The sequence below is a fragment of the Chiloscyllium plagiosum genome, chromosome 5 (genome assembly GCF_004010195.1).
Source record: "Chiloscyllium plagiosum isolate BGI_BamShark_2017 chromosome 5, ASM401019v2, whole genome shotgun sequence".
Taxonomy (NCBI): Eukaryota; Metazoa; Chordata; class Chondrichthyes; order Orectolobiformes; family Hemiscylliidae; genus Chiloscyllium; species Chiloscyllium plagiosum.
Window position 1 is genome coordinate 671,021 of NC_057714.1, and position 26,270 is coordinate 697,290.

The 26,270-nt window shown below is 39.1% G+C and overlaps 1 protein-coding gene across 8 annotated transcripts in view; it reads right to left on the minus strand.

Annotated features, from left to right (window-relative positions):
• Window positions 1-26,270, minus strand: part of LOC122549654 (thyroid hormone receptor beta) — a 182,779-nt gene that overhangs the window by 29,565 nt on the left and 126,944 nt on the right. For 7 of the 8 annotated variants that reach the window (XM_043689449.1, XM_043689448.1, XM_043689450.1 and 4 more), the window contains 2 exons: window positions 24,438-24,499; window positions 3,127-3,227 (listed from right to left, as the gene is read on the minus strand). In XM_043689449.1, coding sequence (XP_043545384.1) covers window positions 3,127-3,227; window positions 24,438-24,456 — 120 coding nt within the window. In that variant the 5' untranslated portion in view covers window positions 24,457-24,499. Of the gene's footprint in view, window positions 1-3,126; window positions 3,228-8,662; window positions 9,334-24,437; window positions 24,500-26,270 lie in introns of those variants that run through there. The other variant, XM_043689446.1, reaches the window with a different exon arrangement.

Below are 26,270 nucleotides of genomic sequence, written 5' to 3' on the forward strand. Positions count from 1 at the left end.
GTGTGGACTTGTTGGGCCGAAGGGCCTGTTTCCACACTGTAAGTAACCTAATCTAATCTAAAAAACTTGCTGCTCCTTCAGCCAAGCTCTTCAGTAACGGTTACGACACTGGCAACACCCGAAAATTGCCGTGTACACAAAAGGCAGGAGAAATCCAAACAGGCCAATTACTGCGCCAGTCTACTCTTGATCATCAGTAAAGTGATGGAAGGTGGCATCAACAGTGCTATCATATAGCACCTGCTCAGCAATAACCTGCTCAATGATGCCGAGTTTGGGCTGTACCAGGCCACTCAGCTCCTGACCTCATTACCACTTTGGTTCCATCATGGACAACAGCTGAATTCCAGAGGTGAAGCGAGAGTGCCAACCCTTGACATCAAGGCTGTATTTGGCGGAGTGTAGCATCAAGGACCCCTGGCAAAACTGCAATCAATGAGAATCAAGGCATAAAATCTCTGCTGGTTGAAGTCATATCTGGGACATAAGAAGATGGTTGTGGTTGTTGGAGGTCAGTCATCTCAGCTCTAGGACATCTCTGCAGGTGTTCCTCAGGGTAGTATCCTGGGGCCAACCATCTTTAGCTGCTTCATCAATGACCTTCCTCCATCATAAGATCAGAAGTGAGGATGGTCACTGACGATTGTTCAGCACCATGTGACTCCTCAGACACTGAAATAGTCCGTGTTGAAATGCAATAAGCTCTGGACAATATCCATGCTTAGGCAGACAAGTGGCAAATAATGTTCATATCACATAAATGCAGGGAATGGCAGTCTCCAATAAGAGCTGATCTAACCACCACCCCTTCACATTCAAAGGTGTTACCATCACTGAATCCCTGATCATCAACATCCTTGGGGGTTACCATTGACTACAAACTCAACTGGACTCACCGTATAAATTCAGTGGTTACAAGAGCAGGTCAGAGGCTAAGAATACTGCAGTGAGCAGCTCACCTCTTGACTCTCTAAAGCCTGTCCATCATCTACAAGGCACTATTCAGGAGAGTGATGGAATACTCCCCACATGCCTGGACAAGTGCAGCTCTAATAACACTCAAGAAGCTGGATACTATTCAGGACAAATCAGCCCGCTTGACGAGCATCACATCCACAAACATCCACTCCAGCAACTTCTGTGTTTGTCCACGACCACTTCCATCTAGAAGGACAAGGGTAGCGGATACATGGGAACACCACCACTTGCAAGTTTCCTTCCAAGCCACTCCCCATCTTGAGTGGGAAATATATCACCGTTCCTTCACTGTCTCTGGGTCAAAATCCTGGAATCCCTTCCCTAACGGCATTGTGGGTCAACCCATAGTGCAGCGGTTCAAGAAGGCAGCTCATCAACACCTTCTCAAGGGCAACTAGGGACAGGCAATTAATGCTGGTCAGCCAGCAACACCAACGTCCCATGAGTGAATTTTTAAAAAATCTGAAGGGCTTAACAGGATGGACATGGAGGCTTTTCCCTTAGTGAGGAATGTAGCACATGGAGCCACAAGTTTATGATAGGGATCTGTACAGTTGGTGTGAAAATGAAGTTGAGACTGTAGATTAACCATGATCATACTGAATGATATGGCAGGCTTGAGGGGCCACAGTTACTACTGCTCCTACTTCTTGTGCTGCATGAGCTGCAGACACTGACTGGAACTGCAAAACTCTTCATTAATTCATACCAGCCATGTCTATCCAATCTGGTTTATTTATTTGATTAGTCAATAAGTTTATTCAATTTTAATTGAATAAATTGCTTTAGTTTTGAAAATTAAATGACTTATCTGTTTTAGGGTACTCATTTAGTAAAGTTAAGCCATGTCACAGTATTTTTAGTCTAGAGGCAAAATAATACACTTCGCTTACTACTGTAGGAAAAAATAAAGCAGCACCTATTTTCCAATCTGAATCAATTTCACTGGTTTAGCATACTGTGAACAAAGCACTCTTTCACATTCACTCTGTGCTCCAGAGTTCCATCTATCTCTGACGTCTTTTCATCTCCAAAGTCCTCGAGTGTGTTATCTTTAAATTCATTCTCAACGCTCCTGTAACGCCATATTGGATCTGTCCAAATAGGTTTGTGTCCCATAGGTTTGTGGAAACAGTGTTTTTACTCATAGCAAACTCTTTAAAGTCTTAAATGCAGTCCTATATGACTGCGAATCTTAGTAAAATATTTCTCCCTTTCTACGCATGTCAACACCAGAAATGGTTGTCACTTTTACCCCAGAAACCTTGCTGACAACCTCGTCTGTGTTATGTAGCAATATCTGAGCCATTGGTAATTTTCTATGCTAGCTGTGTAATGGTTTAATAATATGAGACAGAATATGTATGTTCAGGGCTGCTGAAGGCTACAGTAAATCTGGAAATAATTTAAAGTAAGGCACTGTAAATGTTCATGATTATGAAGGATGCTTTGTTAATCTTTTTGTGTGGAATACACAACTACACCAATCATAGCAGTATGAACTCTCAAACAACACTCTCTGACATTGTAATATTTTGATTTGGTCTTCTATTTGTGAAAGTGATGCCCCTCCAGGAAACCTGTTCCATTTGTGTTGTCTGAAGAAAAAGAGGAAATGGAAGAATGGCAATCAGAGGAAACTATGCCATGGAAGACTCTGCCTTTCCATTTTCTGCTGTAAATTGTATATGCAGGACAAGAGCAGTGTTCTGAAAGCTAGCACATCTAGCACAGTGGTTAGCACTGCTGCCTCACAGCGCCAGAGACCCGGGTTCAATTCCCACCTCAGGCGACTGACTGCGTGGAGTTTGCACGTTCTCCCTGTGTCTGCGTGGGTTTCCTCCGGGTGCTCCGGTTTCCTCCCACAGTCCAAAGATGTGCAGGTCAGGTGAATTGGCCGTGCTAAATTGCCCGTAGTGTTAGGTAAGGTGTACATGTAGGGGTATGGGTGGGTTGCGCTTTGGTGGGGCGGAGTGGACTTGTTGGGCCGAAGGGCCTGTTTCCACACTGTAAGTAATCTAAATAAACCTGTTGGACTATAACCTAGTGTTGTGTGATTTTTAATTTTATGCAAAGGAGAGTCAGCCTTACCTGGACTTAATTGCAAACCAATGTTTATGAAGCATTAGGTGACCCAAAGTTACTTACCTTACACCCTTCGCAAGTGATACAACGATAGTGATAGCCTGTGGCTTTGTCACTACACACAACACAAAGTTCATCTTTGTCCAGATAGCTTGGTATATAGCCTGAAAGTTAAAACACAAGCAGAAATAGCTTAGTGTTATAAAAGTCTTACTGCAACATATAAAATGATTACTAAAGCCCAATGAGAATGCCTGTTGGAAAATTTACAAGGTGTACGATTTTTATAAACCTGTAGCTCAGCTAAAACTAGGGGGCAAACCTGTTAAATGAAGAGTTTGTAAGTCTGCATCAATAAAGGCACCATTCCAGAAACTAACAACAACTAATCCAAACACAGAAAAGATCTCCCTTGTTAGCTGCAAATGTTGTTTGTAAAATGAATTCACACAATTTCAGCTTGGTTCCTTGTGGTGAAGATATGCCATGTGCTGCAGCCTTTAGCTGTATATTGTTACAAACAGAAAACACTCAGACCAATGAGCATCTGGAAAAAGACAAGTTAATATTTCCTGTGGAAAACCTTCATCACAAATATCAACTGGTCTGTTTCAGCCATGCTGTTTTTGTTCCAGGTTTCATCATTTGCATTTTTATTTGCTTTGAAATGATGCTGTCAAACTCAGGTTAAATAGAAGTTGAACAATGCTTACTTGTTTAAGAACAAATATTGCTTTGACCCTGGGTCTGCAGATCTATACAGATTAGCCTCATGAAGCGTGGAATGAACAACATCATTATGATAGTTAGTTTATTTGTTCTTCTCCCCATGATTTCCCTCTTATCAAGGCATCAAATAGGATTTCTGGTCTTAAACAAAAGGGTAGATCTCCCACCCACACCTCTCTGTTACACAGTATAATTCTGAGGGAGGCTGTCACATCTCAGCACCTTACTCAATTGTTCATTACTTATGAGTGAGCCTGGTCAGATTCAGCTGCCAAGCAGTAAGGAAAAACTCAATCAGATATTTCTAGGAAAAGTGGTGAGTTGAGGATAAACTTTCATCTAAAAGATGGCAGGTATCTGGAACTCAGTGCTTAAAGAGATAGTGAAGACAGAAATCCTCATCACATTTAACAAAACTTGGAGATGCACTTGAAGGGCAGTAATCTTCAGGGATACAGACTCAGGACAGGAACAGATGAGGTTGTTTTGAAGCTGGCAGATATACATGGCCTGAATCAACTTTCTGTGCAATACATTTTAATGTTTGCGTTTGTCTTTCCAGCAGAGGTCAGTAGACAGACAGCAGGAAAAGCTTCCCCTTTTCATATCCATGGGAATGTTAAAAGCACTACCCCTGACTCTTGTTTGTGAACCAAGAACTCTTGTATGGACTTAAGATCAATAGCATTGAGTCCAATGCTGGGTAATTACGGGTGGTTTGGTTGTCCACAAACTGGTCATCCCTAGGCTTTTCAAAATGGTCATCACATCTCCTCCTCAAAAATGCTTTCCTTCTGGTACAAACTACAGGCCTGATTCCAATCTCCATTTCCTGTTTGAACGACCCAAATGTCTGCTCCTCTTTACCACAACTCCATTTCTGAATCTCCAGTCAGGTTCCTGTTCCTACCACAGCATTAAAAGGGGGCTAGCATGAAACAAGATAAGATTGCTCATTTGCATGCTTTTATTGCATGCTTTATGATAAAAGTAAACAGTAATTAAAATGAAAGAGCTGACATTAAATACAATAGTTTAATAAAGAAAGTTTACCTTGATCTACTACCTGTATCCTATCCTAATTCATCTCAAATCTTATTCACCTGTCACCCCTGTGCTTATTGACTCAACATTGTAATCTCCTTCAGCACTACCCTCGGTGTTGTTTCTACCCTGGTTTTTTTTTTCCTCTGCCAATTCCTTCACTCCCATATTAGCAGCTGTTCCTCAGTTATTCAGGCACCAAAGCTCTGGACTTATGGTTATGTTAAAAATGACTAATTTGACCAAGCTTTATGACACCTGCCCTCATACTTCCATCTTGGAATTGATGCTAATTTTTGTCAGATTAATATAACTAAAGGCATTTCACTGGAGTATAAAGTCCTTTTAAATATAAGTTGTTGCAGTTAATCAATAATGATAAGTAAATCATCTCCCTGCCATTCTTCCTACTAACTGATTTGATATTGCATTATTACTGCTAACCCTCAATACACGTCTTACATGGTTGATGATTCATACTATTAAAAAAAACTAGTAGCATGTGTTATTGATATTCAACTTTCATATCTAATTTTATAACTGCGATCTTCATGGACTAAAGTGACTTTTTAAAAAGACAAATACTGTTCTAAAATGCTGCTGGAAACACCTGAACAGATGGAATCTAGCTCATGAACCCATGAGCTAGAATAGGATCAGACCCAAGCCAAGATTAAAACCATTATGAGACCTTGAAAGTCTGATCTGTACCTTCCAGTTGATTCTCACTTTCTGAAAATTAAATATCGGGATGAAAGTTGTCTACAGATCCTTGAATTTAAAAATACTGACGTCAGTTACTGGAATCCACAAAGCAGCTGGAATTTAGCTAACAGCGTTTGAACAGTAAAACAGCAAATGAAAAAAAAATTGATAACAGGATGCTGCAAGTCTCTCTCTCTCTCTTTCCTGGTCTGTCTCAATCTGGTAGTCAGTGCCCAGTGAAAAAGCAGCTTGGGACAACAATCATTCACCAAGACTTCAACTTCTACAAACTCCATTACTGTTATTACATATGGATCAACACTTCAACAACTAAGTTTAAAGTATAACACCTCAAAGACTCTAAGGACATTTTTCTTAAGGTTGTGCTAGTCTCTTCTTTCTGCCTGTACCACCTTCTCCTGTATAAACTTATTAACCGTGCTTGATGTCTTGTTTTTATTTTTTGGGTTAGTAGATAGTTTTCTTTCTTTCACTCAAGAAAACCTTGTCATTTGGCTCCTTCACTTTGATCTTGTTAATTACACTAATTGAAATGAGACAGGTGAGAGCTAAGCAAGTAATAATATTTGTTGCACCAACCTGAGTGTCAGTTAAAAAAAGGGGGTGACTCAATTTTCCTCTCCTCACCTAGCTGTATTAATACACAAGATGAACTACTCAGACACGATAAGAGTGTGAAGACTTGTAGAAAACATGCCTCCCTAGTTACTGGCCTCAATGAAGCTGGCATGAATACCTTTGGCATAGAAATGTGTTGTATTCGGAAAAATAGTTCTCATCTCATCTCTGGCTCTTCTGTCAATTTTTTAAAAAATTGAGTAGTCAACTACTCAAATACCATTGTAGTTAGCAATTACAGGATAGTAGAAAGTGAACTAGCTCAGTATTGATCTTTTACAATCCAGCAGTTCTTAAATTGTTCACCATCTATATCTCTTCAGTTGTTAGAGTTATCTTCTGAATGTTCAGTTTCCTCTTTTGTCTGGAATGTTGCTTTTATCTATGCCTAATCTTAATTCTCTACAAAGCAAATTCACTCTATACTTAAAATATTGATGAAAAAGACAGATTTTGTCAAAGCTTTTCGTCTTGCATTCACCAGGATAATTCACAGGAGTACCAATTCAAAGGAAAAACAAACATTTATGCAATATAAATGCCGACTTTTCCCTTGGACTGCATTTTATTGCCAAATGTGCTGATTAATGCAAAACAAAAAAGCACTGGCAAAATGCGTTTTTTTACATCAATATTCAACTTCTGTACGGTAAAACACTATTTTAATTCTTATGCATTGTTTCCATAGCTAAGACTCATTTGAAAGCTCCCTTACAGCACTGAACAGGACAAAAAAATCAAAATTGCCTGGGAGTTAGGTAATCATTGTTGAATGTAGTGCTGTCCATGGTAAGTTGGCTGTTATCTTCCTTTGTGTAGGAATCTACAGGGTTCACTTGGTTTGATGTGGTGGAGGAAAACTATTTATTAGTCTAAGTAGAAGCTCTCATGCTGAATGAGAAGTACTTTATTCCATGTTAGTAACTGGTTACAGATTATATTTATAGTATAGACATTGTCACATAGACTATGAGGAGGTCCTTGATTTTAGGTTTGATTTCTCAGTGGTCCTAAGTATTTCTGCCCCATGTTCATGTGACATCAACACAGTGTGAGATACTTATGGGAGTCTTCAGTGTTAATCTCTTCAGACTCTTAAATGACAATCACTTCTTTCAACCACTAATATCCACTGCAATTGTTTTTCCTTTGATTCTACGATAGAGTCAGTTCTTTTACAACACGATGGTTGCGTTCTTGCGCTTTAGAAACAGCACTAAAAGTGTTGGTGGTGTTATCACGTTACAGCCAATACATGTTTTAAAAGTTTGCGCTTTTAAATTCGTCAATCACGTTACAGAGAAATCATGTTTTACGAAACACGCATTATAGCAGAACAACCTGTAGTTAATGTTAACATTTGCTTCTATCAAATTCTAACATAAGAGATTGTGCCTTGAAATCCTGGCACACTGAATAGTTTCCTGTTCACAAGTTTTGCATCACCGAAGTATTGCTTTTTTTTCCCTAGATAGGAGATTAGATTCCCTACTATGTGGAAATAGGCCCTTCGGCTCAACAGTCCACACCGACCCTTCGAAGAGTAACCCACCCAGACCCATTTCCCTCTGACTAATGCACCTAACACTATGGGCAATTTAGCATGGTCAATTAATCTAACCTGCACATCTTTGGACTGTGGGAGGAAACCGGATCACCCGGAGGAAACCCACGCAGACATGGGGAGAATGTGCAAACTCCACACGGTCACCTGAGGCTGGAATTGAACCTGGGACCCTGGTGTTGTGACACAGCAGTGCTAACCACTGAGCCACTGTGCAGTCGTCCTTTCTTTTACCTCATTCATCCTTATATGTGTCCTGACACAGTTTAATAAAAAGAAATTCCTTCCCTGTGCAGAAGCAAGTGATACATCAACTTGGATCAGATTGACACAACCATGTCTGAAATAGAAACTACACAAAAGAAGTCTAACCATCTCTGTGTGGCCATGAATGCAAGTATTGATTCAGATGGAATATTAAATCAAATATATTGAAAATTTCTAGGCCACAGCTATTAGCTTAGAAATAAGTATTTGTACAGTGATTCATGACATACAGTAGACTCTTTTGAATTTAATTTGTACAATTGCTTCAGCAGAAAATACTGTTGTACTATACTTCCAGTCTCTTGATGATTTTGCAATATTCTTGTCGAGAAAGTAATAAAATTATACAAATACAATTTAATCGGTTAGGCTGACGTGGAAAAGCAAGTTACTCTATGGTCAACAATTACAGACATCTTAACATTACTTTGCAATTTCAGCACCTTTTCCAATTCCACCAGAATACACTGACGAGTGGATTGCTTCAAGGTTTCACAGTAAAAGCAGTTTCAAAACCTAAGCACGAACTTGGGTGCCACACAGTTGACAAATCTACACAAACAGCAGGAGATTCACTGCTACTTCAGCTGTCGGTTTAAATATGCAGGATGAAACACAAGATCAAAACTAAAACTAAGAATACCACTATACCTTTCCTTGGTGAGAAAGATGGTGACTGTTCTTGATAAAAAACATCTTTATGATCATCAAAATATTCAGCCTGGCAAAAGCGGTTCATACTTGTGTTCATGTTACAATACTCGCTCTGAAACTCGTTTCCAGGGTAACTGGAAGGCTGATTCACAATCCAGGTCTGGTCCATGCAAATGTTGTTGCTGTGAGGAGCCTGAACATTAAAACTGCTATAAATCTGGCTGTCCTCTCTGTGCATATAATAATCTGGTGGCTGCATGTAACAGTCACTATTGATTGCCACTTGTGCCTCACACATTTCTTGCATGTAGAAGTTCATTTTACTTTATATTGATTTCTGTAATATTGTACAGCGCTTCCAGGATAAACTTAGGAAATAATTTCTCATAAAAAAGGTCATCATAGAAAAATCTGTAACAACTATAAAAAATATCAAATGTACAAATTTCACGTGCATAAGCGATTGCAAAGTACTCCTGTATATCTGACATATACTGTATATATACACACATAATCACACTCAACACTGCCCATCCAACAATTAAACAAATGAGGAAACAGATTAATGACAGTCAAAGGCCTTAATCTACAATGAGTTCCAATTCTTGTGGCTGACAGATAGGTAGACAGGTAGAAAACCACCAGACAGTAAATTGAAATAAAATTGATCTGATGTCCTTGGTCAAAGACAAGCTTTACTCAAATAATATTAATTCCCCTAAATCAGAATAGAATATCTATGAATTTGTATGAATTTCTAAGTTTCCTGTTTATTTTTAAAATAATACTGACAGGTTGTGAAACACTGAAATCAATAATGAATTCTATACAATTCAATAAATACTTCTTTTAAATAAGCCAATTTGTTTCTGACTGTCTTAGCATTAGTAATCCATTATTTTTATTGATATTGATTAAGTTTTAGAGTGTTAAGATGTATTACCAGTGAGCTCAGAAACTGATTACAACAATAGGTTAGCCATCTCCATTATACTCATGATCAATTAACTGGCTAAAAACAATTAATTTATTTTTAATTTTAAATAAATACAAAAGAAATAGATGTGTGCAGTTACAAACCAAATTTCAAAAATTAGTAAGAAGCATGTACAATTGATCTCATACTTAGACTGATAAAAATTAATTATCAACTGTATTGATTATTTGGGAGCATTAGACTTATGGTGAGTTAACTCAACAGGGGTGATTAAAATAAGCAGCTCCCAGCAGGCCCTTAGCAGATAAAGAAGTGTCAAGGAATATATTTCAGAATTCAAATAAACACTGAATTGTTTACTATTCAACATGTAATTATATTTTCAGATCATTGGGGTTCCGTAGCTCTCAAACTGAGGTTTATTATAAAGGAATTTTAAAAAAAATCCATTTTCTTAACATTTGACTTTGTATAAAATTCAGGTGAATATTTTGGAGGTGTACACAAATTCAGTTTATACATCTTGAACTAGCCTTTAGTCCCATCAAAATTTAAAATGGTTAAGAATTATAATTATGCTGGATTACATTCCTGGTAAAAACTATGAAATAGGTTATGTTGAAACATTTAATTTGTTTGTATGGTTCTTTGAAAAATCTAATTCAAAACATTCCTTTTAAAGACAATTAAATAAGCAATAAGACTTTAAAGCGATCAAGTCTAACATCTGTTGTTTCTCGGGTGCTCTGAGGTGATGTATAACTAAATCTGCAGGAATCTGGTGATTATACCAGTTTAACTTTTTTACAAGGTGAAACCCTACACAACACTTTAATATTTTCCATATCTGATGCAAGTTTCATTGTAAATGTTGTTCATTTGAACACTCGTCTGTCAGGTAATTTCTGGAAAAGAAAATCCTCCAAGCTTTTAAAAAAATTAATAAATTGTATGTCTTGGTAAATGCCAACAAGGGTGCTGCAACCATTATACTAAATATGGATGTCCCTTAATAACATGCAAGTTGTGAATTTACCAGCTACATACACGAGGTGCAAAAATAAATTAATATCCAAGATCAGTGCTCCCAATGATCCAAGGATTTGCCTTTGGGCACAACATTCATGAATGAATGAATGAATGATTTAGTGTTCTAGAGACTTCTCAATGTTACATGCATGATTAAATGAGAATTCTGATTTTAAACCATGTTTATGATACACTAATTTAAGCAAATAAAAATTATAGCAGCTCCACTTCACAAGATTTATACATTTTGATGCTTACAAATTACCTTTTCCTTCAACTTTTTATCTGTAGCTTTCAATCCTTTTAAAGATACAATGAATTTGTTACTTCTGCTGTCATTAACTCCCGGAAGGATTTCAGGGGTTGTAAACTGCATTGTGCTAGTCCTTTGCTCAATTTGACTTGCCTATGTACCTTTCTGTAGTTTTCCAAATATTTTCGACAATGCCCATTCTATTTTGAACCACAAAAAGTTTTAATTGTACTAACAGCAGAGAAAAAAAATGGAATTTCTTTGCAAGGAGATGCACAAAAAAACATCAGGCAGTGGCACCCTTGACAGTAGATACTATCCATATGTGGTTCTGTGCTACTGACAATTGTGCTACTGTCAAAAAGTACTGTTTTACCTGGCCATGATGTATATTTGAAAGGTCAATCATTATCTCATTCCACTTTTGGGAAAAAGAATCATTACTAACCTGCGTTTTGTCCCGGCCATGGACAGTTCTGTATCTTCTGAAGTTCCTCTACTACAATGGTTCAGAAACACACGTTCAATGAATTTATTGCACAGCCGAAACAATCATTTGAGGACTTTGAGTTCAAAGCTGGCCATGTACAAATTTCAGACTCGGGACACCAAACACCATGGAATCAGCCTTAACTGATTTATACTTATCGCGTGGTGTCCTAAGAGAAACTCTGTTACCTCACTGTGACATCTTCTGCAATCATTCAGAGGTTCCTGCATTTCTCTCCTGCTGCCTTTGGTGAATTGGAGATAGCTAAAACTGCAAGGGAACCTCAACTCCCCAATCACTCTTGGAAAAACAGGAACTTAAAGGGCACAAAGGCTTCTATCGAGCTACTAAAAGCACGTGACAAACAGTGGCAGCAACAGCCAAATTGCTCTAGCAATGTTGGGAGCAAGAGGGGAATCAATATACATGAGGCAGTTAAAAGATGCTGCTGGGAAAATCCAGCTGGCTTCCAGGACATTGCAGCAAATGTAAATACCCACTAAGATGGGTTTTCACACAACAGGTTATGCTCAAGTATTAATACTACAAGCACAGTTTGCACTCAAGTTGACAGTAGCAAAGTGGATGCAGTTATCGTCCTGGAAAGAATAAGCAATTCTAAAACAAATCATCATGTTTGTTCTCATGGCATTGACACAAGGATGTTCAGTGAAATGTCACTGTCCTAAGATTGCGCTGGCCTACGAGTTTATAAATTTTTCTTAAGAGTCAAAAGAGAGCATATGACTACCCCCTTGAGATCCTAATTCAGGCTCACATCAGAGCATTGTTTCCTGAAGATGTCAGGAAGAAGCCACAATCATATGCCAAACAGGGATGGCTGTAAGTGCCAGATGCAGGTAAAATCAACCAACCATAATCACCAGAGAAAATGTACCAGACAAACTTATGGGAATAAAGACTGCTAAGTCTTTAGAATGGATGGTAAGCATTCTAGCATCTTAACATAAGGAGTTGCAGAGAATAGGGATGCATTCACTATAATGAAGGTGCTATGTTCTGGCAAGGTCCCACTTAATGTGAAAGCCACAAATAGAATATCTTATTCCAAGGAAGGAGACAGCCAGCAGGAAACTACAGGCCAGTTAACTAAATGTCTGGTATGAGTGTACTTAAAAGGTTGGCTGAAAAACAGGAAACAAAGCAACAGGGATAAGTAGGTCAGTTTCAGCTCAGCAAACTGTAACTAGTGGAGGGACACGGATTAATACTTCACCTATTTACAAGCAGTCCCCTGTTTGCGAACAGTTTCCATTCTGGAGTCTGTTTGCAAGGCAATTTGCACGCAAGTCAGAACACAATGCAGGATAATGTAAAACAACTGTTTCAAAGTGCAGGAAATGATCGAATGTCAGGTTTTAAAAATTACAACGATGTATGATATCGCGTTCGTATCAACATTCATATTTTGGACATTCGTATATTAAGGACACTCTGTTCGATTTATAGTAATGGCTTGAATGAAGAGACGAAACCATAAAAGGTTTTACTTGCACTAACAGCTGAAATTCACTAAGGCTCCTTAGACAGCACCTTCCAAACTCATGACCACTTCCGTTTGAAAGACCAAGAGCAGTAGTTACATGAGAGTACCACCACAAGCAAGTTCCCCTCCACGTTGTACATCATACTAACGTGGAAATATATCAGTGTTCTTTCAGTACCACTGAGTCAAAATCCTACAATATCCCTTGAATAGAATTGTGGGTGTACCTGCAGCACATGGAAACTGCTGTGGTTCAAGAAAGCAGAGCACCACCACCTTCAGTAAAGCATTTACGGATGGGCAATAAATGGGCAAAGCTCACATCCCTGCATAAGCAAAAACTCTTTTTCAAAGTTAGATGCGTTTGCACGGTTAAGCTATATGCTATTGTATAATTTTCGCTGCTGATCTGCTTATGTTACACCTGTGAGAAGTGAGCAGCTTCTTCAGATCTGCCGAGAATGAAAGATGTTGGAATGACCAAACACTGCTCGTATCTCACAAGCAACCTACTGCTTGACTGCATGGAGCCTCAGATATCAGGGATCCTTGAAATGTGACATTCAGAACCACAGTCAAATCATTGCATTGTAATGTGGACAACAGAATTTAAATGTACTCAGCAGGGATTATCCTAGGTTTGACTTGCACAGATCTTTCACACTTATGCCTACCTTGTAAGTGACACGAGGGAATCAATGATTTCATACATGTCTGGAGGGAAATGTTGATTTTTATCTTTCACCTTTTCAAGGAAGCACACTTCCAATCAAGGCAGGGTGGTGCACAATGGAAAGTTAATAGTAGGATAGAAGGCCAGCACAACATCGAGGGCCAAAGGGCCTGTGCTATGCTGTATTGTTGGAGCAAGTGAGAACTGCAGATGCTAGAGATCAGAGTTGAGAGTGTGGTGCTGGAAAAGCACAGCAGGTCAGGCAGCATTCAAGGAGCAGGAGAATCAATGTTTCGGGCATAAGCCCTTCATCAGGATATGCTGTACTGTTCTATGTCCTCTATGTTCTATGTTTAACGTGACCACTCTCCCCGGTAGCAACAATCTGCTGAGAAAATCGGTACACAGCTTTGCCTTAATTTAAAAGCTGCCCTACAGGATGGTCAAGGATTTCACAGCAATTTAGCAGTCGGCGTTCACTTTGAAACATTAATGGATTATTGGTGATAGAAGAATGAAGAGGAGGTGCTGCAGGATTCCTCTCAGCCTGTTGTCCATTTGAGAGATATCATATACTGAGTGATGCTTTGAAGCTGTGCAATGTTGGTGCCCTGTTTCACTGATTGCTCCATTCTACCTAACTCCAGCTACTGCAATGTCCATGACAAATACACGAGTAGATAATCTGAGGTGAATGTCAGAATGAAAACAGCATTTCACTAACAATACACTTGAGCCCTTACATGAATCACAATAATGTTCACGATTTGGAGATGCCCGTGTTGGACTGGGGTGTACAAAGTTAAAAATCACACAACACCAAGTTATAGTCCAACAGGTTTAATTGGAAGCACAACCACCTGATGAAGGAGCAGTGCTCTGAAAACTCGTGCTTCCACTTAAACCTGTTGGACTATAACCTGGTGTTGTGGGATTTTTAATAATGTTTACATTATGCCTTGATAGAGTGTGCGGCTTCACAAGGTCAGTGTTTGACTTGATCCGGAGCTCTGTGATATGTAACCTTACCCAGATGGATGTTGCCAACTCAAGTTACACTGGAGGTGTGGAATTCTGGCAAGAGGCCACTGCGATAGTTCCCCTCCCCTCTGAAAAAAACACCTTTTAACATCACGGACCATGATGTTATCTCCTATTCCTCTGACCAACATACATGGGCAGTCATGACCACTTGTTTAGAAAATGGAGAGTCTTGGGCAAGAACATGTGGCCTCCCACTGGCTGCAGTCATGACAGACTTTCCAATATGTAATCAAGGCCCAGGGCCTGTGCAAGTCTCCATTTCTTTTTTAAGAAACATCTAATGTGCAAATATCTTAGATTTGTGTGATCAAATAGCAATCTTTCAAAGTGTGATTAAATAGTAATCAGATCTTATAATTAAAATGTATGTTCTCTGGTTGTACAATTCTAGAATGAAAAAGGTACATTAAAACATTTTGATAATATAAAACGCTAGGTTTCCTTGCACATTTTCAGCTGGCACATGGAGGCTGACTAAAAGGCATGGATTTACAAAGGTGGCCGCAGCTTCCAAATTTAGAAAACAATTAAACATTAAATAAATTAAATGAAAACAAAACATTTTTAAAGAGTGCAATTTGAAATATGCTGCTGAATTCTGTTTCTCATCAAGTGAACCGATCCAGTTGAATTTTATAGCTGTTATCCCAATCTGATCTTGTCCAGAAAATGTATTTTTCACACTGACTTGAATAATTATCCACAATTTAGTCAAGTTCACCAAGGTTCCTTAGACAGCACCTTCCAAACCGATGGCCACTTCCAACTAGAAGGAGAAGAGCAGCAGACAAAGGGGAATACCACCACCTGCAAGTTCCCCTCCAAATCACTCACTATCCTGATTTGGAAATCTATCGCCATTCCTTCACTGTCACTGGGTCAAAATCCTGGACATTGTGAGTCGACCCACGGCATGTGGACTGCAGCGGTTCAAGAAGGCAGCTCACCAACACCTTCTCAAGGGCAACAAAGGATGGGCAATGCCTCCATCCCATTAATGAATAATAAAAACCAGAGTGGCTTGGAGGAGACCTTGCAGGTGATGGTGCTTCCATAGATCTGCAGCCCCTGTCCTTCTAGATGAAAGTGGTTTGGAAGGTGCTGTCTGAGGATCTTTGGTGAATTTCAGCAGTGCATCTTGTAGGTAGCACACACTACTGCTGCTGAGTGCTGGTGGTGAAGGGAGTGGATGTGACGCCAAGCTTCTTGTGCATTGTTGGAGCTGCACCCATCCAAGAAAGTTGGGAGTACTCTATCACACGTCTGACCTGTGCATTGTAGATGCTGGACAGGCTTTGGGGAGTCAGGAGGTGAATTACTCCCCGCATTATTCCTAGCCTCTGACCTGTTCTTACAGCCACTGTGTTTATGTGGTGATCCAGGAAAGTTCCTGGTTAATGGTAACCCACAGGATGTTGTTACTGGGGGATTCAGTAATGGTAACACCATTGAGTGTCAAGGGGTGGTGGCTAGATAGTCTCTTATTTGAGCTGGGTTGAAACTTTATTGCTGGAACAGCACAGCAGGTCAGGCAGCATCCAGGGAACAGGAGATTCGACGTTTCGGGCACAGGCCCTTCTTGGAAGAAGGGCCTGTGCCCGAAACGTCGAATCTCCTGTTCCCTGGATGCTGCCTGACCTGCTGTGCTGTTCCAGCAATAAAGTTTCAACTTTGATCTCCAGCATCTGCAGACCTCACTTTCTCCTCTTATTTGAGCTGGTCATTGCCTAGTATTGTGTGGTGCAAATGTTACTTGCCACTTGTCAGACCAAGCATCGATATTGCCCAGATCTTGTTGCTTTTGAACAAGGACTGCTTCAGTATTTGAGAAGTCATGAATGGTGCTGAACATTGTGCAATCATCAGCGAACATCCCCAATCCTGACCTTATTATGGGGGGCAGGTTATTGATGAAGCAGCTGAAGATAGTTGCACCAAGGACACGACCCTGAGGAACTCCTGCAGATATATCCTTGAGCTGAGATGAGTGACCTCCAACAACCACCACCATCTTCCTATGTGCTAGACATGATTCCAACCAGCTGAGAGTTTGGCCCCTGATACCCACTGATTCCAGCTTTGCTAGGGTTCTGCCATGCCACACTCGATCAAATGAAACCTTGGTGTCACTCTCCCCTCATCTCTGGAAGTCAGTTCTTTTGTCCATGCTTGAACAAAAACTGTAATGAGGTCAGGAGCTGAGTGGCTCTGGCAGAACCCAAACTGGGCATCACTGAGCAGGTTATTGACAGGACTGTTGATGACATGTTCCATCACTTCACCGATGATTGAGAACAGACTGATGGGGCAGTAATTGACCGAGTTGGATTTGTCCTGTTTTTTGTGTACAGTACATACCAATTTTCCACATTGTCAGGTAGATGCCAGTGTTGCAACTGTACTGGAAGAGCTTGGCTAGGGGAATGGCAAATTCTGAAACACAAGTCTTCAGTACTGTTGCCGGAATGTTGTCAGGGCCCGAAGCCTTTGCAGTTTCCAATTTCCAATCTCTTCAACCATTTCTTGACATCACATGGAGTGAACTGACTAAAGACTTGGTTTGTTTGATGTTGGGGACCACTTGAGGAGGCCAAGGTGGATCATCTCAGTATTTCTGGCTGAAAATTGCTGTGAATGCACTGGTGTGCTGGGCTCTTCCATCATTGAGGGCTGGGATTTCTGAAGCTTCCTCCTCCAGTGAGTTGTTTAATTATCCACCACTATTCAAGACTAGATGTAGCATGACTTCAGAGTTTAGATCTGATCTATTGGTTGTGGGATTGCTTAGCTCCTTCTCTCATGCCATTTGGCACAAAAATAGTCCTATTTTGTAGCTTCACCAGGCTCTACATTTGTATTATATTCACCATTTTTAGGGTGCCTGGTACTGCTCCTGGCATGTCTTCCTGCACTTTCCATTGAACCAGGATTGATCCCCTGGCTTGATGATAATGGTTGACTGGAGGATATGCCAGACCATGAAGTTGCAGATTATGTTGGAGTACAATCCTGCTGCTGTTAATGGCCCTCAGAGCCTCATAGATGACCCGTCTTGAGCTGCTGGATCTGTTCAAAATCTGTGCCATTTAGCACAGAGATAGTGCCACACAACACAATGGAGGATATTCTGAACATGAAAGGGGGACTTGGTCTCCACAAGGATTTTGCGGTGGTCACGCTTATCGGTGCTGTCATGGACAGACGCATCTGCAGCCAGCAGATTGGGAAGGATGGGGTTGTGTGTTTTTCCCTCTTTTTGGTTCCCTCACTATCTGAAACAGACTCAGTCTAGAAGCTATGTCCTTTAGAATTCGACCAGCTTGATCAGTAGTACTGCCGCTGAGCAGCTCTTGATGGTGCATATTGAAATCTCTCATCCAGAGTGCATTATGTGCCCTTGTTGACTTGGAAATATATCATTATTCCTTCGGTGTCTCTTGGTCAAAATGCTGGAACATTGTGGGTCTACCTACAGAACAAGGAAGAACAGCTCACCACCACCTCAAGGGCAACTAACGATGGACAATAAATGCTGTCCCAGTCAACTATGACAATAGTTCATGCATGAATAAGAAAAGTGGCCTTCATAGCTACTAATTTGGAGAGTATAATAATATTAATATGTCGAGTAGAAATTGAATGGAGTAGAAAATATGTGAGCAAGCTTTGCTAAAAAACAGTTCAGTATATCTAGCTCACTGCATGTGAACTGTAGCAAAAGCAATTAACAGCTGGTTGTCATCTGAATCTTAACTCCATCGGCAATATACATGTCAGGTGCTGGTCTTACTGATGTCTTAATCTCTATAACCATTCAAAAAGTATAAAGTTATTGTTAATCAATCTGTTATACATTTTGTCTCATCCATGGGGCAGGATAGACTTTAACTCAAAGGCAGGGACACCATTACTGCACTATGAAGACTCTCAAAGGATAGATATAAGATGCCCTTGTTAATCAAAATACTTTGTTACATATGTTTATTTTCAATATTTTGACAACAAATGCGATTGTAGCTATAATAAAATCTAATATAGAAATCAGGAAGATGAACTTCCATTTAAATATCAAAGTGAGAGCAGAGGCAGAATGAATTCCTATGTGCTTTTCCAATGCATGGTGCATATAAGATGGATCAGCAAATAAGTTTTAAAAATAGGATTTTGGCCTTTACCTCAGCTAATACAGATGCCAGAACAGGAGTCCTTCATTTATTAAGCTAATCCATTTAGATCTCAGAGGGTTGTGGATGTACTGTATTCCTCAACACTAAGAAGAAACATTTGTTGTTTGCATAGCATTCCGTGCCCTAATCTTGATGTTTGGGTGTAACTCAACAACCAAACATTTATTCTGCCAGCAGCTGAGTACCTATCCTGTAAATAATTCCAGAACAATGATCATATTAACAGTGATCTGTGAAAATTAGGATAACATTCTACTAACAAAAAAATTCATCTTGAATTCCCATTACGTTTATCAATGGCATTCTGTTGCTTCTTGTTTTTCAGGTTTGAAAAGGAGTAGCACTGTAACTTTCAACCAGTTCCATATCTTTGTGACATTAAACTCTAGCAGAAAGCCAGTCTAATAGTGCACATTGATGGTGAATTTTCCAATGCATGTTTTCATTCCAGCTTCTCCAATCAGTAGTTATTATCAGTATCAAATCCACATGACGACTGTACCAGAGTAAAGGAATCATCCCCATTAATTACTTTTATTGTCAAATATAAGGATTTTAAGTGCACACCCTGCTATTTTATACACCACCTCCCTATGTATTTAACACAAATATCTTTAAAAAATCTGCAGTCAAAATATGGTAAGTCAAATCTGTGCTCTCAAAATCTTGATGCAATTTCCTATAATGTACCAATGCTCTTGACCATCATCCTTGTTTTAATTGAAAGCAGGATATAGAATCATAGAGATGTACATGCTTTTGGTCCAACTCATCCATGCCGACCAGATATCCTAACCTAATCTAGTCCCATTTACCACACTTGGCCCATATTCCTCTAAACCCTTCCTATTCATATACCCAACCAGAGGTTTTTAAATGTTGCAATTGTAACAGTCTCTACCACTTCCTCTGGCAGCTCATTCTATACATACACTACTGTCTGCAAGAAAAGTTGCCTCTTAGGTCGCTTTTAAATCTTTCCCCTCTGACCGTAAACCTCTAATTCTGGACTCCCCCACCCCAGGGATACGACCTTGTCTATTTATCCTATCCATGCCCCTCATGATTTTACAAACCTCTATAAGGTCAGCCCTCAGCCTCTGATGCTCCAGGGAAAACAGCCGTAGCCCATTCGGCCTCTCCCTATAGCTCAAATCCTCCAACCCTGGCAATATCCTTGTAGATCTTTTCTGAACCCTTTCTAATTTCACAACATCCTTCCCATAGGTGGGAGACCAAAATTGTAGACAATATTCCAAAAGTGGTCTATACCCTGGCATCTGGAGAATTATGCATCTCTACTCTATGTAGACAATTTTTGATTTGTTTTGCTGTACAGCTTGTGCTACCTCACCGCTTTTCTTCATAAGTGCATGTTTTCAAAAAATAAAGATTCTGTAAGGATAGCTACTGTGTGGCATTACTCATTTATTGAACTGAACAGGGAATAGCTGCTCTAAATGTTCTCATCTTTGTTGTAGTATAATTCTTAATTATTTCTCTGTATCAGCTGTATCTCCTTTATTCGTTCTATTAGTGGTTGCAACTGGCAAGGCAGCTGTTACACAAGATGTCCACAAGCAACTATTTGGGATCTTCTGTTGGATTGTTAGTGTCCCTACCTCCATTCAACACAGACCTGCATCAAAGATGTGTCATTACATGTTCAAGCAGATTGATTACAATAATTTTTTGGGACAATTTTGTTCTCTAGTGCAGAAAGATGTAGAGGAAAATTTCTAAAAAATGTTTTACTTCAGTGTAGCTCTGGGATCAGCTAAATGACATTTTAATCCAACCATCAAGCAAAATGCAACCACGTACACAGAAGATTTAGAATTATTTAATGCTGCTTTCTAATATGGGAAATTTATTTAAAAAGCACTTTTACAGACATTGCAAATTTACTGCACTATCCACAGTAATTATTTGTATCCAAGCAACTGAGAAAATAATCCTAGTCATTTAGTGTTCACCTTAAGTTTTGGGTTTCATTTTAACATTTTCCCATATAGAACTAATGCTGAGACTGTAGTTATGATTTGATTAGTCCACTAATTTCCTGCTTTGACCAGAAGTGCAGTTTCATTATCATGAAGCTAGGTTCCATTCAGAACAATGCTATAAAACGTCACTCTTTCAGTAGATGTTTGCATTGTAGTATTTGTCAAAATAATAAAATTGAAAATATTATTCTATTGAATTCTAATGATTCTAATGAAGTTGTGAATAGGACGATGGAAAAATATATTTGATGCTGCTGCTCGTAGCAACGAACATGGAATGGATTTCAAAACCAGAGTGCATTAAGTACGCATGAGGATTTAGCATGATGTTCTTAGCACCATAAGAGCTAAGCGTTTAAGTTTTCTGATGTTAAGATCCTTTATAATCTATTCTAGTAAGTCCTAGTGAACTATACTCACTGCAGCAATTAAGCTTACAATCTTTTAATGAGTACGTGAACACAAATGACTGAAGTTAAAAAGAAAAGAATGATTAAACATGACATTCCTAACAACTCGATCAATACATGTCATAAACATGTTCATCCCCATGATTAATCCATCTAATTCTTATTGATTTACTATCCAGTTGTTCAAGATGGTATTTAAATTTTGCACTTAAAGTAGCTTTGATGACAGGGAGATGAAATCAGCTTATCATGTGTATTTTTAACATTTAAAGAGAAACTAAAGTCCATTCTTTTGCTAGTGTTTATGTCATATGTCTACATTTAGAGAAATTCTTTTCCTATTTCAGCAGTCGGCCATCATACTGGGTTCAGTAGATTATACCAAATGTGGGTGACCATAGAACAGCTTACCATCACGAAAGGTTGACTCTTAAAATACTAAAGAAACTTTGTTGCTCCTTGAAAAAAAACCTTTCATTCTTTTTAATCAGTTAGCAATCCCTGTTGCGCGTGAAGTTTATTCCAGAGTTCAGCCAACTGAAAAAAATCATAAATCAGACAGTACATTCAACATATACAGTCGGTTCTATCAAAATGCGTGTTTCTTCAATGCAAATTGGTTCTAATGCGATTGAAGATTTTAGACTGTTAGTTGTAGAACATGAACATTCCTTACCTATATTGGCTATAACGTGATTACAGCCCCATTAGTTTAAATGGCGCGGCCATTGCGCGATTTTCTTATAACGTGAGGTCACATGAGAACAGAATTATCGTGTGACATCAGAACTGACTGTACATAAAAAATGTCCAAACAAAATGAGCTGTTTAAACAATGCTGAAAGTCAAAATTCATTAAAATAATGCACTATTATTTCACTGTCAGCATTCATTTAGTAGATGTTAACATGAGGTTGCTCCTTGTTGATTATTATTGGACTTCCTCAATTGTTAAAAAAAAACTTGCATTAGTGTTATACTAAACTCCAGTGAAAAACGTTATGAAGTTGGTAATATATGGTAACATGGAAGGCAGAATAGTTATGCAGATCTGACTTCCTCACTTAGTTGTGGCTGAATATTCTGAGAGCAGAAATGTACTGCTAATCAAACCCTATGACCAACATTACCCTCTAAACTGCTCTGATATACCATACAAGGCATTCGGGGAAGAAAATTAGAAGGAATGCTGCCCACTACTTCATTAGTCATGTCATTAGTATGAAAGTGTTGACTCAATTAATAAAATGGCCAATTGTTTTGTAGTAATATCCAGAATTAAAAGGAAGGTTCATCAAGCTTCTGTAATAAACTCAATATAATTTATTTACTATAAACATAATGTATTCTTAAAGTATGAGGTTTATGTGAGTTGGAAATAAAACCAAATCTTCTTCATACCAGAGACAGAGATACACAACATAAGCCAGGTACTTGGTTTCAATTCCATCCTAGGACAACTGTCTGTGTGGAGTTTGCGTGTTTTCCCAGTGTCTGTGTGGGTTTCCTCTGGGTGCTCAGGTTTCCTCCCACAGTCCAAAGATGTGAGGATTAAGTGGATTGGTCATGCTAAATAGCCCATAGTGTTCATGGATGTATAGGTTTGATGCATTCTTCATGGAGAATACAGGGTTACAGGGAAAGGCTAGGGGGATGGGTGTGGATGGGATGCTCTTCGGAGGGTCGGTGTGGACTTGTTGGGCTGAATGGCCTGTAGGGATTGTATGTCAAAAAAAGGTCTCTGAGGAGATGAAGTTTTTATTTTATAAAGCAAAAGGGACAAAACCTCTACTGTTTAAGGATTTGCAAAAAAACAATTGATAGAAGGTGATGATTTCTCATCACCATTGGATTTCCTGTTGATTAAGCCATTTCACTGACAGCCACAGATTCACATTGGATGTCCAGTTCTGATTGCAATCAATCTAGTTTTGAGTTGTTAAGGCATGGTTACAGTTTAGTCTTCCAGGTTTCACAAGTTGTTCTGAAATACTGGTATTTGGAAATCCTTCAGGTTCCCAAGAAATTCTACCAGGAAAAGAATTTCAGGAGAAAGGCTTAGGCTTCTGTTTTGTCTTCTTTATTGACTCCCATTACTCTCAAACACAATTCAAAGTTTAGAAATGGTTGCTAGATGTTAGAATAGAAGCCAATTAGTCTTTCCATAGCCAGGTTTTCCAATAATTGAGGCAATACACTTTAGTTCTATCTCCTTGAAACATTTAATTGGCTGTTTTTTCCAATGATTTCTCTGTTTCAAGCAGGTGGCTTGCGGCACATATCAAATTCTTGATCTCACTCCTTGATGAAAACCTGTTTATCCAAGAAAATGCCCAAACTACTCCATATTTTCTAATTTTGCCACACTGTCGTTAAATTTACGATAATATGAGCTATGTCACAATTGTAAGTGTGATATGCAATTAGGCAACTCAACTTGGTTTGGGTGAAAGATTAATGAGGAGTTCAAAGTTTGTGCGAAGATTTGTAGCTCGGGTGCTCGTTGTTGTGGTTCTGTTCGCCGAGCTGGAAGTTTTTGTTGCAAACGTTTCGTCCCCTGTTGCAAACGTTTGCAACAAAAACTTCCAGCTCGGCGAACAGAACCACAACATTAATGAGGAGTGTTGTATTACAGCACAGATGGGCCAATATATCTAAGACAGTTAAGTGACAATGTCCTAACTTTTGTTATAAAGATACCCACCTCAACTTCATTCATTCTGTGTAATGGAGTCAGTGTAATCAGCTAATTAGGTGTTTAAAATAGTAATGTCAGTGAACACACAATGCAAATTATGCACTTAAGTCCATGATAGCATAACTTTATAATTAATAAATAAATAATCTTTCACACAGAACTCTGCCAAGTACTTCTTGAAGTCCAGACGCAACATGCTTTAAGACTTATTGCAGTCCATACCAATACCAGTAGCTCAAGATAAGAGGTCAGTCTGTTACCTATTCCAAATCCATGCTAACTGCTGACAAGGTATGTAATAATTAACAGCCTTATTTCACCTTGGAATAGAGATTCCACAGTTGGACGTTTTTGATTTATCATTTTTAATATGTATATCACAATTCCCACTCTACTAATACCCTCCCAATGGATGAGCTCAATCAGATTGAATAAGGAAAGGACATTTAATCAACAAAGGAATTCCATAGCCAGACATTGAGAAAAAAAATGAGTTAGATCAAGGACTTTATTTAATACACAGAATATTGATTCATACCTGACATACTGCTTGGCATTATGAATCAGTAGTCATTCTGTTGCTGGTTTTCACCACACCACCTACAAAACAGAATTAGCCTATTATTCCTGCAGTTTCTAACTCTAGGGAAAACAAAATAGCATTGAATGAAAAGAAATACAGCATTTATGAGAATTTGATATCTTGACTCCATAATAATTTAATGAGTGTTGAAAACACTCAGATTAGGAAAACATGGTCAAGGAAGTTGGATTTGATTCCTTTGGGAAAAGAAAACTTCAAACTGATTTAATTGGATTTTTAAGAATATAAAAGGAATAGTCTTTGAAAATGAATTGCAACCATCAGTGCTTGTCTGGCTGCATGCTCCAAAGCATTCAGTGACAGCCCCACTTCGACAGCAAAAAAAGCGACTATTGTCGTGATTGTTTTTCTGTAAGTGAAGACGGCAGTGAGACAGCGTGCGACATGCTTATCATTATAATTCAGCGAAGATGATTTATTCTCTATTGAGAATTTCTTGGGATTACCAACAGGTTATGTGAGACAGATTCAGAACTGATTTAACTGCTTAAAATTGCACATCCATGAGGGCCAGGGGACTACCAGCCGCAGCAGTGTTTTTGGATACCATCATCACAGTGTGAAACCTCATGGCTTAGCATATCGCTCACTTCACTGTTACAACAGAGCCAGGAATATAACCTTGGACCTTTGAGAAGGGCAGGACATTGTACCCCGAGAAGAACCAGGCATACCTGAAAATAAAGCACCAACTTTATGAAGCTATAACATGGAATTAAATGTATATTAAATAGCACAAACAGCCTGCAACAGTAATTCAACAACTAATGTATCATCAGATACATTAGGGACTTTTAAGCGACTCTTGGATGGGCACACGGATGATAGTAAAATGAAGGGTACGTGGGTTAGTTTGATCTTAAGAGTAGGATAACATGCTAGCACAACGTCGAGGACTGAAAGGCCTGTACTGTGCTGTACTGTTCTGTGTTCTAATGGAGGAAGTCAAAGCTCAACAGTCCTGCCACATCCACCAATGTTTGCAGATAACTAAACAACTAGTCGGAGGGTGACATTCTACAAACATCCCTATGATCGGCAAACCTAGCATGTCAGTGCAGAAGACAAGGCTGAAGCAATTGCAACTGTCAGAAGGTGTTGCTTTAGGTGATCTTGGACTCCCCCTGAGGTCCCCTGTATCACAGATGCCAGTCCCGAGCTAATTCAATTCTCACATCAGTGATGAGAAATGGTTGAAAAAAATAGTAGATACAGCAAAGGCTGGGGGTTCTAACAACATTCTGGTTTGTAGCCCTGATGATGTGTGCTTACTGCAGAAACACAGATACAACACCAGACAATATGGAAGACTGCCCAGAAAATCGAATCAATACTGTCCATTCAGTGAACTCTCTATCATTTGCAAAATGGTAGAGGTCACCAAAAGTGCTTGTAAGCTGCATTTATGCAGGTCTAATCGATTGAGCAATGATCATTTTGGGTACTGCTTTAATTCAGTGTTCTCTTTCTCCTCTTTCTCTCACATACACAAAAAAGGTCTGTAAGCAAAATGCACTATTTATCTTGTACTATCACTTTGATTGCTGTAACTGTTCTTTTACTTTCATATCAATGAATATAAACAGGTTGTGGCGGTATCCTATTCATTGGGCTTTTCTCATGCTGGTGGAATGGAACATTGAAGAGGAAATGGTATTCTGGCTGAAGAGCTGCATTGTGGGTATGAGAATAGGAAGGCAAAATGGAAAGTAATGGTCAAGTCACAAATCCTTGCACAAGTCTGAAGTTTGCAAACTATGGAGTTGA